General features: G+C 44.4%; 1 protein-coding gene across 3 annotated transcripts in view; it reads left to right on the top strand.

The window, feature by feature from the left end:
- Window positions 1-18,404, top strand: part of RABGAP1L (RAB GTPase activating protein 1 like) — a 108,499-nt gene that overhangs the window by 41,861 nt on the left and 48,234 nt on the right. For all 3 annotated transcript variants that reach the window (XM_044439077.1, XM_044439078.1, XM_044439079.1), the window contains exons 12-15: window positions 5,362-5,475; window positions 11,494-11,568; window positions 13,140-13,265; window positions 14,506-14,649. In XM_044439077.1, coding sequence (XP_044295012.1) covers window positions 5,362-5,475; window positions 11,494-11,568; window positions 13,140-13,265; window positions 14,506-14,649 — 459 coding nt within the window. The remainder of the gene's footprint in view (window positions 1-5,361; window positions 5,476-11,493; window positions 11,569-13,139; window positions 13,266-14,505; window positions 14,650-18,404) is intronic.

The following is an 18,404-nucleotide window of genomic DNA, read 5'->3' as shown; positions in this document are numbered from 1 at the left end:
GATGCCATACCTAATCTGGCCTGATGGGGAATTCTGGATAACTCGAAACCCATTGCCCACATGTAGATTTTGGGTTTCCTTTAAGTTTCAGTAGAGGACACATGGATGAATGAACAATTAAGGCAGATAATCCTGCTCACAAATGTCAGGGTTCTCTTGTTCCTGGCTGCCTTGTCCACATGAGCATTTCCTGGGGAGTGGGGAGCATTAGGCAAGGTGCAAAATATAGGCTGCACTGCTTTTATAGCTGACCTCTTCAGTGACTACATAGATGTTCTAGCTGCACAATCAATTAAAGCTTCCCTTGCCAGGAAGAGGAATGCATCCTAAACAGCTGGAAATGATCTGAGGATTAGAAATAGGTCAGCTTGAAAGTAGCTCATTAAAAAGGGTAGACTGTTGAGTGTGCTACTCTATATGAATCATTTTAATGCCAGACCTCGTGGATACGCAAAGCAACATGTAAGCAAAATGGTTTGCGTCAATCTTTTCTTACAGCTGCTTCATTGATTTTGATGCATTAATAGCCAAGAAAATTAGATGCGTGCTTTAAGCTCTATACATCTAAATGTTGTTATTTGTAGCAAAGAAATAAAGTGGCAAAAATAAACTTCAGCAGCGTTCTTCCGGTGAATACATTTTTAAAAATAGGTTAGACTGTGTTGGGATGAAAGATCTCGAGGGTCATTACTTTGGCTTAAAGAAAAATTCTGCTTAAGATGCAGTAAAAACGATGAGCCATATTTATTTTTAAAAGCTGAAACAAATGAAGAGAAGGGGGTATCGTTTTGAGTGTTTTCATGAAGTTGACATTCTAAACATGCAAAGTTTATCTTCATTAGGTCCCGCGAGGGACACATGGGTCCACAGTGTTCAGTCCTCAGCAGTGATTTCTCTCTCTCCATCCAAGGTTGATACTTTTTAGGTCATTCTGGAATGTTTGAGGCCAGGTCTTTTTGGCCTGCCTCTCCTCCGACCACCTAGTGGTAACCAGTTAATCAGGATCTTAGCAGGACATTGTTTATTCATGTCCAGCAAAATGTATTCTTTGGTCTGTTATCAACTCAGAGTCTCTGGGTGCATCTTTGTAATACTTCCTCATTTGTAATATGGTCTCAATATGTAATATCTTCCTAAGGCAACGGTGCTGAATGATGTTGATCTTCTGGGTAATTTTAAAAATTTAGCAGTGCATTGACTAAATTTGTTTGCTTTCTCCTGTAAAAGAATCCTACAGGCTGAGTGTCTCCCTCACCCCTCCAACTGCTCTAACTCCTACAATTTTCAGGTGCAGATCTTTTTCCAGTACTTCTGTAGGGTCTTTCCTGGCTTTCAAACTTTTGTTCCCCTTTCCAACTATTCTTTCTTCACACATTATTCTGAGAATATTTTCTCAGAATAATGACTATCCTCTATTGTCCTGCTTGAGAACAGGGAGATGCTATTTGCACATTTCACTGCACTTCAGGATTTTAGTTGTGCTTTCTCTTTTCCTGAATATCAACACAGTCTAAATGGCTGCATGTGTGGATTATTAAGCCTGTTTAGAGTAGTGTATTGAATCTGATTTCTAAGGCTGATATTTTGACAATGAGTTATTTTATACCAATGAACTTCAAACTAGCTGTTAATTATAGCAGTGAGAGTCCTCCTCTTTTGCCGCAGTGTCACAGTCTTGCACTATTGTTGCTTTTGGGCCTGACATCAGTGAAGTGTGAACACAATGCCTGCCCTGGAATAGAAAGGCAGATGGCAGAAGCTGCTATTTATAGCCCATGCCAATCTGCCTGAGGCAAGCACTGCCGAAATGGTTATTGGAAATGTTTTCAGTCACTAAGGAGATGGTGCGGAGGACTCTACTTAAATAACTTCCAATTTCTGATCACAGGACGTTTTTCTGGTGATAGAACAGTAGCTGTACATATGAATGAGTTAAATTTATTTTGTTTGGGGCACACGGTTCTCGTGCTGCTTTCAAGCTTAGCTTGGTGACACTATTCGTCATGACTGCTCTTGAAGAATGTATTGTTCTGTGGAACTTTGGCTTCCATAGCAACTTAGGTACACTGAATTTTAATTGCGCTGCACCAATACAGGCTCGAGAATGAATTAAAAACGTAGAGCTAGGGTCTTCTGTTTTTCTCCTCATGCATCTAATTTGGATGGGGAGGCAAGAAGAAAAAAACAACCTTCCTAGTTTTAACTGCATTCAGTGTTGGTGCTCATAAGTTTTTCTTCAGAGGGCTCATCTTTTCCAATAATCCTGTTTGTTCATATCTGAAGCCTCAATATTTGGTTATTTATGTCCCACCTTACTTTCAAAGGCCATAAGGCATCCTATGGGGTTTTCTCCCCAGTGTTATCCTCTAACAATTCCTTGAGGCAGGTATGGCCTTGAGGGGTAGTGGTTGGTCCAGGCTTAATGGCTGACGGACTTTGGGTCTGACCAGTCTTAATCCAGCTCGTTCTGTGTTGGCACACCGCTGGACTCTTTCAGTGCACAGTGTGCAGGCATGAGCCCTGACCCACAAGCAGAGCTGAAGGGAACAGCCTAGGGCTTAAACACAGAGCAGGAATTTCCTCTGAGAAGTTACATTCGAGATTGTACTCCCCCTCCTCTCCATCCTTCCAGTTGCAAGGATTTGCCGGTTTAAAGAATAGGGGATAGTTTGGGGAGGAACTAACCACGGAGAATGCCATCCCTTCTCCTTCTTGTGTCTGACACTCTCCCTACCATAGGATCCTTTAAAATGTAAGTTTGATGCCTCCTTGCAGTAAATTGGATGAGTGTAATCTGGCGTAACTACATTACTTTTAATGGAATTTGCTTTGCCATTCATTGAAGGAAAGGCAGGACAGCTAAACTTACATGGCTGGAGTATGGATCATTTAGTTGGAACAGGTGTTTGGGGGAGATGGGGGGATGTTTCAGAAGCGTCTTTCTATCTGTCTTGTCCCCTTCTCTTTTTTGGCAATGGGATGTTACAAAATAAAAGTGGATGAAATAAAATATTTTTCAAAGCTACATTATAGGAGAAAAGAAGAGTGTATAATTCAAGCAATGTTTAATTTGTTTGTAAAATATACATTAAAAACTGTCTACTGCATGCAGAAATTTAAGGAACATTTTTTTAAATTGGCCAAAATGTCACTCTTTGTTCTAGAAAAAAATATTTTTCTCCTTGTCATTAAATATTTTTAAACTTCTTGACTAACAGAAAACTTGGCTGCATTAAAAAAAGTTCTATATAAATTTAATCATTTTGTAATATCTACTTTGGATTTTGTTTTTAAGCATGCTTAAAGAATGATATACAATTTTACTCCAGCTTAAAAATGCATCTGACACATTCTCCTCCACAGTACCGTGACTCTTATAATATCTGTATTTGCTAATTGAGCAAATCCTCCTAGAATTGTGACACTTTTGAAACAGGAAGGAAAGCAAAATGTGTTCTACTAATTAGCTGGTATAAAGTTCAGCTTCATTAGGTTTTACTAAGAGTTTTATACCATCTGTTGCCCCTCTACAGTGCTTGTTTCACAGACTAGATTAAGTTTGCAATAAGGTATAGCTTTCTGCAGACTTCTTAGTATTACTTTTATGCATATGACTATCATGAGATTAAAACTGAATGTTGATTTCTCTATTGTCAACATATCCAATTTGCTATTATTGTTTAAATCTGCAGTGTCATAATTCTATCCATAATTCTGTCCTTCTTTCAAAGGTTTTAATAGTATAAGCTTTGTGGTAAATGTTTAATTTATTGATATATTTTTTTAAAAGTCAGATCAAGTGTCAACACTGCGGTTTTCCCTTCTCCCAACAATGTGTCTCCCCAAATTCTTGTTTTGACAAATAGCATGCTGAAATATGATTTTTTTTAGTCCATTGGCCCATTATTAATAGTGTCTTTAGTCTGTATACTTAATTTTGTGGTTTTAGTTGAATTTCTGTCCTAATTTTGGTGTTTCCTCTTTAAACATTATAAACTATGAATCATACTGTTACCAGATGAGCAGTGGCAGCTTGTGCCCACTGAGGCTTGTGGGGGTGGAGGACAGAGCCGTTCCTTAAATTCATAACAGTCCATAGCTCAGAAAGAGGAAATCGGGGCACACGAGCTTTATGACCATGGATGCAAAGTGAAGACGGGGAGAATCCACATTGCCAGACAAAATAATAACGATAAATATGATGCAAACCATTGCAAGACGGGACACTGAGGTGTCCTGTTGTGCAGTGGGATAATAACAATACAAATCCACAAAGGTACCCAAAAACACTCCCTTGAAGGCAGTCCTTATCAATTCCGGTGACCACCCACATAATCCATGCCACTAATGATTTATATAAATAGATGAGCATGAGTGGATCAGCTCATTTATTGTGGAGGCTGCTGAAGGAGCAAAAGTAAAAATAAAGGAACATGTTGAAAGCACTGATTGATGGTAATTATATGCCAAAAATCAATTCTGCAATGATTTCTGATTTAAAAAATCAATTCAATGTATTTTTTTCTAAAACACTAGGTAAAACTCTCAGTGATCTGGCTTTTTCAAACCCCATGGGAAAAATTCTGTAGCACCCATAAACGCATGCCGCAAAGAAATTTAGTCTTTAAGGTCCCATGGGTCAATTTGGAAGAACTGGTCATTCTTTTTTGTAATTCAGAATTATTAATAAGCACCCTATTGGCCAGATGCTACAGACCCCCAACATTTGGCTGAATGGATTAGGGACACATTATTTTGTTGTTTTGCAATACACAAGAGGAGGTGGCCTGCCTCTGCTTGAGCTGGGAAGAAGGGCCTGCTCATCCCACTGACCAGGGAGGAGCCAATGGTGGCAGGATTTGAAGCTCGCCCCTCCCTGTAGCCCTCCCTGTGCAAAACTCCTGTAAAGGTGATAATGTTGTTACTGGGTAGATTTCAGTGAGGAGTCTTATATAATTGGAGGATCACCAGTGAAAAGGCCCTCTTCCTTTTGCATCTTGTTGCTGTCCTTTGCATCTCCCTTGGGGAAGACACCTGAAGAAGGGCCTCAGGTGATGATCACATGTGTGGGTGGTTCATGGCAGGTGAGGTGCTTCATCAGGTGTGTCACAAAAGGCCAAGGTCAGGTGCCTTCTGTTTTATGGATGTGAGGAGCAGTTATTATCGGTGTTCTGTCAAGTGGCTAGTCATTTCCTTAAAAACCTAAATGTGAGGCACGAATCTCAGTCCTACCCTGCCATGGATGTCAGTTTCTGTAGAGGGGGCACTTGTGGTGTCATGTGTTTTCACACCGCATTGACAGTAATTTGCTTTCCTTATTTGAAGTGTAGTCTGAATCTGTTATTTCCCCTCTTTTCACAGGAGTCTGCCCAAGAGAGTGTTATTACAAGAGACATTCATCGTACATTTCCGGCGCATGAATATTTCAAAGATACAGGAGGAGATGGGCAAGAATCTCTGTATAAGATCTGTAAGGTATGGCTGAACATATGTACTGAACAGTCTTTCAGTCTCATTTTTCTGATGAGCATTATGGAAATATTTTGCATATATTTAACAATGTGCATATTTTACATACAGTTTCTGGATGTGGAAGGATTTTGAAATTACATGAACAATTCATCCAGTGAGCTCCACAACTTGTTATGAAAATAAGTCACTCAGCAAGTTCCATTGCTGAGTGGGGACTCGGACCTTGATCTCCCTGGTCCAGCCACCATACTGCATGAGCTCTAAAGCATGGGTCCTCAAACTGTGGCCTGTGGGCCAGATGCAGCCCGCCATGCTCATTTATCCGGCCGGCCTCAGCAGTTTTGGACTTGCCGCACGCACGCACGCGTGCACATGGTGAGGTGGCGGCTTGCTCGCGCAGAGATCATTTTGGAATCGCTTGGAGAAAACGATCCCTGCGCAAACAAGCCACTGCCTTGCCCCTTGCGCCCCCCTCGCCCTCGCCTCGTCCCGTGCACCCCGTCACCCTCGCCTAGCTGCGCACGCCCCGCCAGCACCGCCTTGGCAGCCTGTGCCCACCGCCAGCACCTTTCAGCTGCCCCCCTGTTGAAAAAGTTTTGAGGACCCCTGTTCTAAAATTTCTCCCATTCCTACGGATAAAAGCAGGTCCATGGAGGCAGGAGTCGCCATTGGCTATTGTTATTCCATTTCTCCATCTTCCGTGTGTCCCTTGTGGGCACTCAGCTCTTCTTTACCTCTAGAACTTTTCATAGTCCTTCGGGTCCTAGCTGCCAAGCCACGTGACTCCCTCTCCTGCTGTCTTCAAAGGTGCTTTTCATGGTGGTGGTGATGCGTGCATGCAGGTCTAGTGAGGATCCACCTCGCATGGTCTTCTGTAAGGACAGAGTGGTGCTCCTGCCCAGCTTGGCTTTTCTTACTAACTTTCGCCACATACACTGAGACCGATGTGTGAGAAGCCTAGTTTGGGGAAGTGAATCCATTGGAATTCCTCAGTGCAGGTCCTCAGGCTCTGGCCCACTTTCTCCCCACCCCCCTCTTCTCTCTTCCTTCTCTCTCGCCTTGTGCCAAGTGTGTGTGTGGGTGTCCGGCAGAAAATCGCTCTCTGAGTCCCTCTTCTGTACATACGGTCTGCAGGTCTGCTGGGCAAGTGATGTTCTGCCTCTGCACACGTGACTTGTGGGCTTTGAGTATTTAGTGCAAAGAACTGAGTTCATTACAGAAAGGATTACCTATTTTGCTTCCTTTGCACGAAGAAGCCACTGGTGTTCCTGTGCATTTGCAGACTCTATCTCAGTTCAGCTCACTTTCTTGCCCTGGCAAACCCAAGAGAGCTGGATTCCAGCCTGATCCACAGAACCCTAATCAAGATCATTCTGCTGGCTTTCCACCTTTGCCATGTGTCAGCTCCACGCTTGGTTGTGTGGGCAGCCGTCCCACTTTAGCCTCCACAAGTCCTGAATGGGACAGGTCTGTTTGTCACCTCACCTGTTTCTTTCTTAGGACGGGCTGTGTGAGGGCTTTCCAATGTCTTCACAAAGGCTTTCTTCCTGGGATGTGCATGTCATCAAAGTTATTCCTGAGCTAGCAGGTCTCCCACTCTTTGATCAGTCCAGGCCATTCCATTCCCAGGGTGGCTACTTCAGTAGCATTCAGAAAGGGGGTCCCCCTGCCGGAGCTGCATCGTGTGATGGTCTGATCCAAGCCACCGACTTCCATAACTCAGTGCAGGAAGGATGCCAAGGCTCGAGCTGATGGCCCCTGTGGGCCTTCTGGGCTGCTTGCTGACGTGTGATGGACAGAAACGGTGGAAGAGGAGGACAGGTTGCTTTCATGTAACTGTAGTTCTTCATGCGGTCGTCCGGGCATTCGCACTCCGCCCACCATCCTCATGTTGCTGCCTCATTGCAGGGCAGTGAGATGCTCTTTGGCTCTGAGGTTGCTTTCAGCGTTCTGAAAGTCTTCTGAAGGAGCAGGCAGGAATCCCCTGAGGACCGACACACTGGGACGGTGGGGAGGTCTCCTGCCAAAATTTCCCCAACTATGGAAGGCCCCAGAACAGGGCTCTTTCCAGGCACAGAGCCTGTATGTGTGAATGCAAAAGATGGTCCCTTGGAAAAGAACAATTGCAGCACCAAGATACTCCCTGGGCTGTAGCAAGCCATTTAGCTTGGGGCTGCTCCCATCTTTTTTCCTCCATCATCTAAAAAAAATTACCCTTCAGTGTTGTAATGTGCCACGGAATACTCCTAGTGACCTCCTTTTGTTCTTGCATATTTATTCAAAGGTGGTTTGCTATAGGGAATCAAAATAATTGCCTTAACTAGGCATCTTAGCTGCTTGGAACGCTGTGGCTGCAATGCACAATTTAATTTGAAGCATATTGTTTCACATCATCCACTTAAAGCAACTGCTGTGAGTGTAATAGGGACAACTGAATATAGTTTGATAGATTCTGTCTCCCAGTTGGTCCAGTTTAATAATATGTCAAAAGATCAAAATTAAAACAGACACAGCTTTTGCCCTTTCCAAGAGTTTTGAAAGTGGGTTGGGAAACAAGTGGACAACAGCTATAGCCAGCTCTCAGCTGAAGTTTGTGCCTCTGCATTGCTGTTGGTGAGACGGAGGAACTTTACCCTTTGCCTTGGCCCATAATTAATTTGGTTGGACTAGAAAATGGGATGCCACAATACGAAGAGGCTAGGCATATTGGCGCACGTGCTTCAGTTTCAGCAGACTGTCTAAGGGCTAAATACATGCCCTAAATATGGAGCAACTATCTAATCCCCACAGTTGTTTAAACTTCCAAGTAAGCCTGTACACCTTTGCTCTGGTTCCATGGCACTGTGCGCGGGTGGAGAAGGTTTGGGCTCAGTCACTTTCCTGCTCCCCCAGGCTTCTTCCATTGCAGGGGCTTAACAATCCACCAGTCATTGTTCTCAGTGGAGGCTTTTCCCCCTGTTTAACCCCTGAGGAGGGAATAAATGTAAGAAAGCAAAGAAGCTGGCTGGGAAGCTCCCTTAGCCATGCACTGTGGTCCTGAGATGAACCAGGAGACCGTGTGAGTTCAGGGAAGGAAATGGTAATGATCAGTTGTGCACTGTGTGTTTAATGTGGTGTCTAGTTCAGCCCAAGGGCTTAACCTGCAGGTTGCTAATGACTCAATATTTGGCCTTTGGATTGCATAGGCTTTCGTCATCCATAAACCCCCCCAAAGCCAGTGCACTGCAAAGCTATTTCTTGAGCTTTCAGTTACATGTTCCAAGCAGAGTAGCTGAGAAGGATTAGGATGCCAGTGAGGGATGCCAGTTGTTCCCTGCTGGTGTCTGCAATGACCTTAGGGCCATATTCTGACTGGGTTAAGGTGGCACATTGCTGCAGGAAGGAAGCCTCTGACTTCAGCCATTGGCCAGTCGTGGACTGCCTGTCGACTTGGCCCTCATTCTCTCTCGGAGTGGCCAGCCACCTGTCCCTGTCTCTGGAAGGAGCAGACGGAGCTAAGGGCCAGTGTGGTGCAGTGGTTAAGCATGGGAGACTGGGATGCAGGCGATCGGGTTCTGCTCGCTGCTTGGCCGTGGAGCCAGCTGGGTGGCTTCGGGCCAGTCACAGACTTTCAGACCCGCCTGCCTCACAGGGTTGCTGTTGTGGGAATAAGATAGAGGGCAGGAGGAGGAGAATGACGTAAGCCGCTGTGAGTTCTTTGTAAGAAGAAAGGTGGGATATAAACCAAATACATGAATAAATAAGAACAGTGCCCCTGCCCAGAAGGAATTACCCCCTTTGGCGTTGATCCCAGCAGGTGCATGGCTAGCAGGGAACCCCCCCCCCCACTTGGGCAGGAGATGCAGCCTGCTGTGTCCCACTCCAGGTGGGAGTGGCTCTCCAGTTGCCACAGACAGTCCTCCATGCAGGCCCCAGGAGTTGCCGTCTGCCATCTCCGCAGAGTCCCATGCCAGGCAGTGGAGCAAGGCTGAGGAGGGGGCGAGGAGGCTGGTGGAAAGACGAGGCCAGGTGGAGGGAGGGCTGGCAGGGTGGTGAGGCCAGCACCCCCACCTTGGTCCACTGCGCGGTCGCAGTTTTCAGCTCTTGGAAGGTCCAAAGCATGGTCTGAGTTCTGGACTTGTCTAGCAGAAAAGCATGGTTTGGCGTGACTGTCTGAACGGAACCTGTGTCGTTTCAAAATCAAAGTGGCCGTCAGTTGCTAGTGCTTGTTTTAGCAGCACTGAGCGTGCACATCCGAAGTCTCCATTTGAGTAAGAAATCTTTGCTGTGATGAAGAGAAGGCTGTGATGGACAGGCAGCTTCAAAAGAAAGCATGTTATCTGTGTACGCACACTTGGAGCAAGACAATGAACCATGGCAGTCTTTCGAACTCAGACTTCTGTGAGGGTTGTCCTAATCACCCAGGCTTCGTATGTTTGAGAGAACTGAGATGCCATCATTGTCTTCATCTACCATGCGTGAGGCTCCACGGCCACCTCATGTCACCTCCATTGCCTCAAGAGAATTACAGAATCTTCTTGCTTTTGCTGCAATATGAGCTGCTTCATATCTGGCCCTCTGAAAACTATATAGACCGGTCTGGGAGGATGCCAGATTTTTTTTTTTCATATAAACTGCTTCTTCTGTATGAGTTCTGCTGTGAAAGATCCAAACCAAAAAAGGTTCTTCCGACGTTCTATTTAGAATCTCCAATAAGAACAGTCTCCAAAGTTTGTCGAATTACCCTTAAGAGTAATTCTTGCTTGCTGACAGATGATTCATCTGCCCGGTATTATCTCAATGGGAGAAGCGGAAGCCATTCTAGATGTCTCCCTGTGCCACCCTGAACATCTTGGTAAAATTACACGGTATAGTCTTGCCAGTGGAGCTTTTGAAACAAAAATTATGCTCATACCTCATGGAAAACAGCAGTATAGAAGTTGGTATCCATTATTTAGCAGAGGAACATTTTGTATCCAAGTAGAGATTGCATTTGTCTTTCTACTTGAATGGACAATTCTGCCTTTGTGTGGAGGGGATGCATATTCACCTTCATATATCTTGTTTTGCTTTCACACGTAAGAATTAATAGCCATGCATTTTTTCAAAGACTACTCCAATTCACCTTTTACTTTCTTGTCAGTACTTCCGCCAGTTAGATTCATGTTAGGGGTTGTCAGAAAAAACAAAAACAAGCAGCTGTGATGACTTTGTTGGCTAGAGATGAGTTCAGTCATTTTAAACCAATTTTTTACTCTGTGTGTGATATATGAAATATATAAATAGCTTTTCTTCCAAGAAAGATCCAGATGGTTTAGATTGCATTATATCACATGATCTTTAAAAATAATTATTTCCTTTCTTATCTGGTTGCTTGAAATGAGTAAAGGATGAACCTCTTCTCTATGCTATAAAATATCAAGATACTAAGAACATCTCTTCCATGTGGAATGGTATAGTGAAAGAATTGATAACCAGTGTAAAAGAGTAACTAATAGCACTTTCAGAAGAAAGACTGTTGTATTTTTATTATTTCCTGTATGATCACAGACCATTTAAAACACAAATGATCAGTAAGACTGAATACATAACAGCAGTACAACTGCTTGACAGAAGTAACGCCTGAATACAATACAGTTGTGACGGCCTGCAGTGGCATCCACCCAATTCTCTCAAGTGCCTTTTGTTGCGCTACTGCCTCTTTGGGGGAGCAGGAGCCATGCCCTCTCCCAAAGATGCATTCACCACTTCTTGGACCTGTCTAGATAACTCCGCTGGCAAGCTTTTATTAGACAAGAAAGGCAAGGAGTGAGAGAAGTTATGGAGATCACACCGTTGCAAGCACTTTGTCCCCTTCATCAGGCTGCAGTAATCGAAACCAGCTCCACAGAACTGGGCAGGTGGCAACATCAGACACTTTGACCAGAGCAATCCAGTGCAGCCAATGTCCATTTTGTCCTCCAAGAGAAATGCAAAAAAGTCACAGCAGGCTCTGTTCACTTAATTTTTACTGTTGTAATCAAGCTGACCTTTCTGTTCCAGGCATATTCAGTTTATGATGAAGAAATTGGTTATTGCCAGGGTCATTCTTTTCTTGTGGCTGTGCTTCTACTTCATGTGAGTATATTATAAAACCAGTGTCTTTGCTTAATGAGCCGAAGTTTTTACTCCTTGGCTCTCAAGTATTTCTAATATTAAGTTTCCCTTGTGTGAAGAATCTGATAGGATGGTGAGAATCCAGTGGATTTTCACAGTTCAGGCCCTTGGATCTGGCTTGGCTGGCTCTATGCTGGCTCCAGCTCACTATGGTACAAGTTAAGTCAGTACATGCCTGTCTGTCTCCAAGGTGGACTGTGATCTGTGCATTTTTAAAAAATGCTAATGAAAGCTGCACAAGTAAACACCCCAAAAGCATGTGCTTTTAGTGTAATAGTGTGTAGAATTGGCTGATTCTGCACAAGTGATTCTAGAGTCATGTGGTTCTGCACAAATTTCATTTGCTGTTCTAAAGAGTGTGCAAATCATGCCCCCCCATCCCCTGGCCTATTTCTGGTTATTATCTTGGAAGTGGGAAGGAACTCTGTTGAAGTCAAATGAGCCAGGTTTTCCTGTTTTGGTTCATGTCTATCGGGAATCCATTTTGTCTGTATGTGAAATCTTAGTCCAGGAATGGCCTTAGAGCCAATTCTGTCATTGCCATTCCCTCTAATCCCAAAGCTCTATGTAAGACCCCTCCCTCTGTGTCTTGTGTTAGAACTCCGGCACCCAAGGACGGGCATAACTCTTACAAAGTTTGGGGTGCGCAAGTGTGCCATTTTGTTTTTATGCAGTTCTTTGTGTGTGATTGATGTTGCAGTGGCCGACATGCTGAACCTTTCACCTGATGGGTTTGTTTGACAAATTGAAGCATTTCTCCAAAATTTAGGGGTGCTCCCCCAGCAGCCAGACTTGCAATGTGCTTGTGCAAATAATCATATTTACAAGATTGGTCCAGGTGTGGCTGGACCTGCTGTTAGGTGGACTGAGATGGTTGCCTCAGATGGGGATGCTGGGGTGTGGCAGCGGCAGCCTGCCGGCTGTCCTTTCTCTTGAAATCCCTGGGTGTTTCCTTGCCAAAGGCCACCACTGAATATGTCACACAAGCTCCCCTGACCCCCGTACAGTGCCCTGCTGGCTCACGTCTAGGAGAGGATACTGTCCCACAGCCCTTTTTGAAGCAAGATGCAGCTCGCATCTGGTCCTTTGCCTCCGGCAGAAAAATATCTTGGGCTGATTGCATGCACAGCCAACTACCTTCGAGACTCCGTTTTAGTGCTTAGTTTGAGAAATACAGCCCACACGGGGGGGGGGGGGGGGGGGCAGGCATGTCAGTTTGTAATAATCGTTTCTAAATGTTAACTTGGAATCAGGAGTTCCAGGGCTATGTATCTTCATGTTGTCAGCTAGAAAAAATTGCTTTGCCAGCCACACGTGATCAAGCTTCGCCCTCTTCACAAGTGCTATAATGCAGTAGCCCACAAAGTGCCCTGTGCGAAGGGAAAGGTGAATTTCTGTTTCCAACAGGCTCATTTAAAGTACAGAATTGGGTTGTTGTTGTTAGCACACTCATTGCCACTAATCTTTGAGGCAGAAGGTGTTCCAGGGCGAAAGACTTCCTCATTTCGTTCATTTGGATAATCTCCATGCAGATGCCTGAGGAACAAGCATTTTGTGTGCTGGTGAAGATTATGTATGAGTATGGCCTACGGAACCTCTATAAAAATAACTTGGAAGAACTTCGTAGCAAATTCTACCAGTTGGAGAAACTCATGCAGGTAGGGTCAAGATCAGGAATTTATCTCTCTTTTATTAACATGGTAAGCTAAGAGAAAGGGCAATATAGCTTTCCTATTCCAGACATACGTCTCAAGAACAGATATATGTGGTGATAAACGTGTGTTTCTTGTGTCACATTATATGTGCACATCATGTGTGAAATGACTGCTAACTGAAGAACTATTCCTGGTGTCGTCACTTTTCTTGGAAAATCCTCAGTCCACATCTGTTTTATGTCAAAGACTGCCTTCATACTCCACACTGAAATACTGCCTTGTGAATATTTACCAACCGTTGCCTCTCTAAAGGATTTACCTTTCAGTTTCACTGGTATGGATGGGGTGCTTACAGATGTCTCAGTAGCATATGAAAAAGAATGCATTAAGAGAGGCCTGTTAATATAATGCAGGTGGTACCACTCAGATCTTGCTGTGTAGGTCCCTTTTTAATGCAGCTTGTGATTAAGCATGCTGTCCTGTTACAGGGATCTTAAGCCCTCAGATGTGTGGGCTTACAAGCGTCCTGTGCAGGCACGAGGCACAGTGGAGGCGGTCTCTGCCTTCCCATCCTCCGCTCTGCACTTTCACTAGATGGGCTTTTTTGCCCACCAAGCACCAACATTTCACAGGGGAAGGCAAGGAGGCCTGAGGATAGCTTGAGTGCTGGCCTCTTCAGTCTCCTTCCCGTTCCACCTACCCGGATTCCCCCTTTCCCATTCAACGGAGTTGCTTTCCCAGTGCCAGAGAGCAGCCAGCGTGGTTCTTCCTGTGTTGGCTCCAAGGAGCAGGGAAGGGACAACGCTCTGACTCCCTCCTCTGAGGTCTGTCTGTGCACAGCCCTTGACTGTGGATGTGGGAATCTGGATCACCCTGTGTGCTCCCAGGCAGTCTCTGTGGTGCATCGGAGGCTTGCTTTGTGCTCATTCTCCTCAATTCCTAAACAAATTCAAGTCAAAAGGAGAGCGTCGATGAATGCAGCTAATTTGAATTGATTGAGGAGGGACAGACTAGAGGAAGAATTCAAGTAGGAAAATAATTCACTTTTCTCTTCAAAAGAATTGTGGCAGTTTGCTGAGCATTAATTAAAGGTAAGCAAAAATCTATCAAAAATGTATATTGAAGTGCTGGCTTTTGGAAATTGAATATTGTATTGTAAGAAGCCTGGATAAAGAGGAATCTGGCACCAATGCATCACAAAGCAGAGGCTGTGTTCATTTTTATATTTTATCTCTTTCCCTAGGAGCAGCTGCCTGATCTGTATAACCATTTCGTGGAGCAGAACCTGGAAGCACACATGTATGCATCGCAGTGGTTCCTCACACTCTTCACTGCCAAGTTCCCGCTCTGCATGGTCTTCCACATCATGGATTTACTCCTCTGTGAGGTAAAAGAAAACCACCTTCGGACCGAATAATGTTGCTTTGCATGAAATGGACTACTTTTTTCTAGGACTTTGTTCTTCAGTCATAAGGACTTCTTTGATTCTATAGGAATGCTTTTGCACACATTCTTTTTAATGCCACCTATTTTTCTGGCTTTTTTGCATAGATACATTAGTATAAAATCTTGTCACATTCCTGTTTATATGATTGATTAACTGATTGATTGATTAGGAAGGATGGCTGGGGTGCCCCAGTTCTCTGGCTTTTTGCTTAGCTTTAAGGTGCTCTAGAAAGAAGAAGTATTGCAGGAGTAAAGAAGCTGATTGTCCTGCATGGGGTAACCACTCATCTCCCCCGAGATGCATAACCTTGTGGCTGGGGAAGATGAGTTTCAGACACCTAAACCAAGCGTGTAATTCTGCTCAAAGGAGCACATCTTCCATCTGTATGTCTTAACCTGAGAGTTAAATGGCATTCTTCATATGAAAATTAAAGTAGTTGAAAATGTAATGCCAGATTTTTCAAAAAATTTGCAGAGCACAGGATCAGTTACTATACATGCTGAACTGACTACTAGGACCAACTGAAAATATCTCATTGCTTGAGCAAAAATGTTAGTGATGAACTCCAGGGCAGAACTTATTCTGCAAGTGGAATAAGAACTTATTCTGCAAGTGGAATAAGAACTTATTCTGCAAGTGGAGACCCTTTTGTCTCCACATCAGTGCCAAGTGTTTGGGGGAATTCTGAGGTGTTCAGAAATATCCCCCACCCACCAAATGAGCTGGGAAAAGTCCACGACATTCCAGTCAGCACTGAGCATGCTCAGTGGACTTGGCAAGATGAGGGATGGGTAGAAAACGTTTTGGTACAAAGCCCGCATGTTCATCCTCCTAATTGCGGATTCTGGTGGCGAGTGCTTAATGGCTCATTCTGGCAAGAGCCCAAACGCAGCTGTCGAGAGAGAAGAGCAGGATTTTCTGCGTGCCTATGTAAAGCCCCAGAGATAAATAGGTGCACAGAAGACCTTTCATAAGTATAGTGGGAGGAACAAAACAATCCAACGAGGTTGGAGCCTAGTTAGTGGCCTCCAGGAGCCACAGTATTTTGAGGGCCAGTTGGAAAGGAAGGGCTCTGCTTGAGCCCCTGACAGCTCATTGTCCCGGGGGAGACGGGAACCCTGAATGCCTGCCTGGAGAAGCCTTGATAGAGCAGTCGCGGCAGGGGAAGCAGCTGAGAATCTCTCCAGGGCAGATGTGCCGGCTGTTTGTCCTGGCGCTGTAGCAGCTCGGTTACGGCTTAATGGCAAATGAGCTGCGGCTTGTTCTCTTTCTCTTCCTGGTGAGGCTCGATGCCTGTTTCCTCATCTTGCAGTCATTTACTGTAACGTCATTTTGGTGCAGAGAGTAACATTTCCTGCGCACCCAGGGACCAGTAGAACCTCGATGTAATGCTGTGAGAGGCGCTTCTGTACTTGAGAGTGGTAGTTAGAATTCTTCACAGAAAGTTTTGGCAAACAAATCAGGTGCCGAGAAGCAGGACTCAGCAGTGCCTCTTTCTTGTTTGCGATGCTCAGTGCCCAAGGAAGACCGAGTTATCCTGGTAACCCTTCATGCTGTTCCCCGCCCTGGCAGTAAAGCCACAATAATGATAAACATGAGCAAAAATATTCTTTCCAAGTGGGGCAGTTTGAACTAGCCAGGGAAGGCCTGCTCATATGTGGGTGGAATAAGACTGGACAGTGCTCAAGAGCTTTGTTGATCTAAGGAGACTTCCTAAGTAAAGAGGATGTGTTTGTGTTAAAAAATGTATAGCCGTTGAGTGAATTTCATTAGGTGTTTTGCAAGAAGAAATGCTTTCTGTGTAAAGCACATATAGGAAACAGTGTGCTTCATTTTACCTGGTCACAGATGGCCAAACTGCTGCCAGTTTCCCTGTCCTGCCACTAAATTTTGCCATGATTCTGTGCTGAAGAGCACAGCAGGACAACTTATCAGGAGACTCACCCCCCCACACACACACACGCACGCACACACAGTCCCTTCCCCATTTAAGTTGCACCTCAAACAGATGTTTGGCAGGCTGACCAAAGGCAAAGTTTAAATCAGGAAGGCAGTGACTTGGTTTGCACAGTGACCACTGCCTGTCAAGGTGTGATAGCCATGGTGGATTGCAGCATCCATGGGTGCAGTTGTGGCAGTCCAAGTGCCTGCTGCTGTAGTGTCATGTTACGTGCAAACCTCTTGAGTGTGGCTTTTTAAATTTTATTTTTAAGAGTACAAATATAAATACAAAAATTCTATAATAAAAGGAAACAGCACAAAATACAGAAGAGAAATATGTAAAAAAAAAATCTCCCTTAGTACGCTCCTCTGCCAGGACCATGGCCGTATAGTATTTGTTCCTTCATTTTTCAGCTCTTTGGGGAATACCCTCTTCCATCCAAAATTGCATTAACATCCATCATGAGTGTGGCTTGTCGAGGTAATTGACAGGCTACCCAGAACCCATGTGCTGTTTTACTGTTGCTGTTAACTTCTCACCTTTTCTTAGTTTGCACATAACAAGTTTGCTACACCCCGTCCTGAGTATTCACATTGGCTGCTACTGCAGTGGGGGCTCATGAGAAGATTTACCCATGGTGAGCTGCTTGTTATCTGTGAACGGGGCCAGTGTGTGAGGATGGCTCTCCCCACATGCCACTCTCGCTCGCGGAATTGTGCCATGGCTAAACGGCTCTTTAGTGGCCTCGCAAGAGCACAGCTTTAATGCGTAGCAGACAAGCCATCCTCGCATGCCGTCCTGGCTGTTCACTCGTGCACTTCTTCACAGCTCTGCTAGCTGGTGCTGCGTGGAGAGGCAGAATATGATGTCAGCACACAGGAAGGGGAGATGTAAAGTTCCCCATCCTCGGATGTTGAGATGGGAGTAGCAATGTTTGGGGGTGGGCGTGGAAAGGGTCCTACTCTCCTCTCACCTACATCACTAATAATTCCCCATGTATTTAAACTAAACTAGAAAATCCTAAAGAAATAGTTTTGGGAACCTGCTCAGATAGCCTATCACCCTGGAGCTGTCAAATAGAAACATGAATGAATGAACCACAGAGTCTTGAATAAATAAGAGATCTTCTCTGATCACCCGTTCGCTTCTCCTTATAGTAAGTGCAATAAGGAATGCTTCTAATGGTTTTTAAATCACAGTTTTTATGTGCATTAAATGTAATGCACGTGTAAGCGACCTAGTGAGGCCAGTGTGTCCTGAAAAGGCTGGTTATGCATTTTTGAACAAACAGAAATATAAATAAATAAAACAACCCAGGATTTTTCTTGCGGAGACAAGGATAGGGGCATACTACAAGTTTCTGCTCAGCCCAGCTAAATACTGCTAAGACACTGCTTGAGGTTAGCTTATTTATTCTGCCAATTCAGTTGTTATAGCAAAGTATGAGGGATAAAATCCAGGAACTTTCTAACACAAGAGAGGAGGAGGGTGTGTGTGAGTCCACAGGGATATCACTGAGCACCAGACTACCGTTCGGTGAGGTATAATCTCTGCTTACCTTATATTTAACACCCGATGGTACATTATTTTTACAATGTGTTAGAGCGGCCTATTGGGTTTGGTATTTGGTTTAATTACTGTTACAATCCTGACCTCTAGTGGATGAAATGCTATTTCCCTATGGGCGTAATCATTACAGATGATTTCTTTGGCAACTACTCTATCTATGGTGTGTGAATTTAAATTATCACAG

The sequence above is a fragment of the Varanus komodoensis genome, unplaced genomic scaffold, assembly GCF_004798865.1.
Source record: "Varanus komodoensis strain SLA01 unplaced genomic scaffold, ASM479886v1 scaffold34_1, whole genome shotgun sequence".
Classification (NCBI taxonomy): Eukaryota; Metazoa; Chordata; class Lepidosauria; order Squamata; family Varanidae; genus Varanus; species Varanus komodoensis.
The sequence above is the reverse complement of the archived record's forward strand: the minus strand, read 5'-3'. Positions and strand labels throughout refer to the sequence as shown.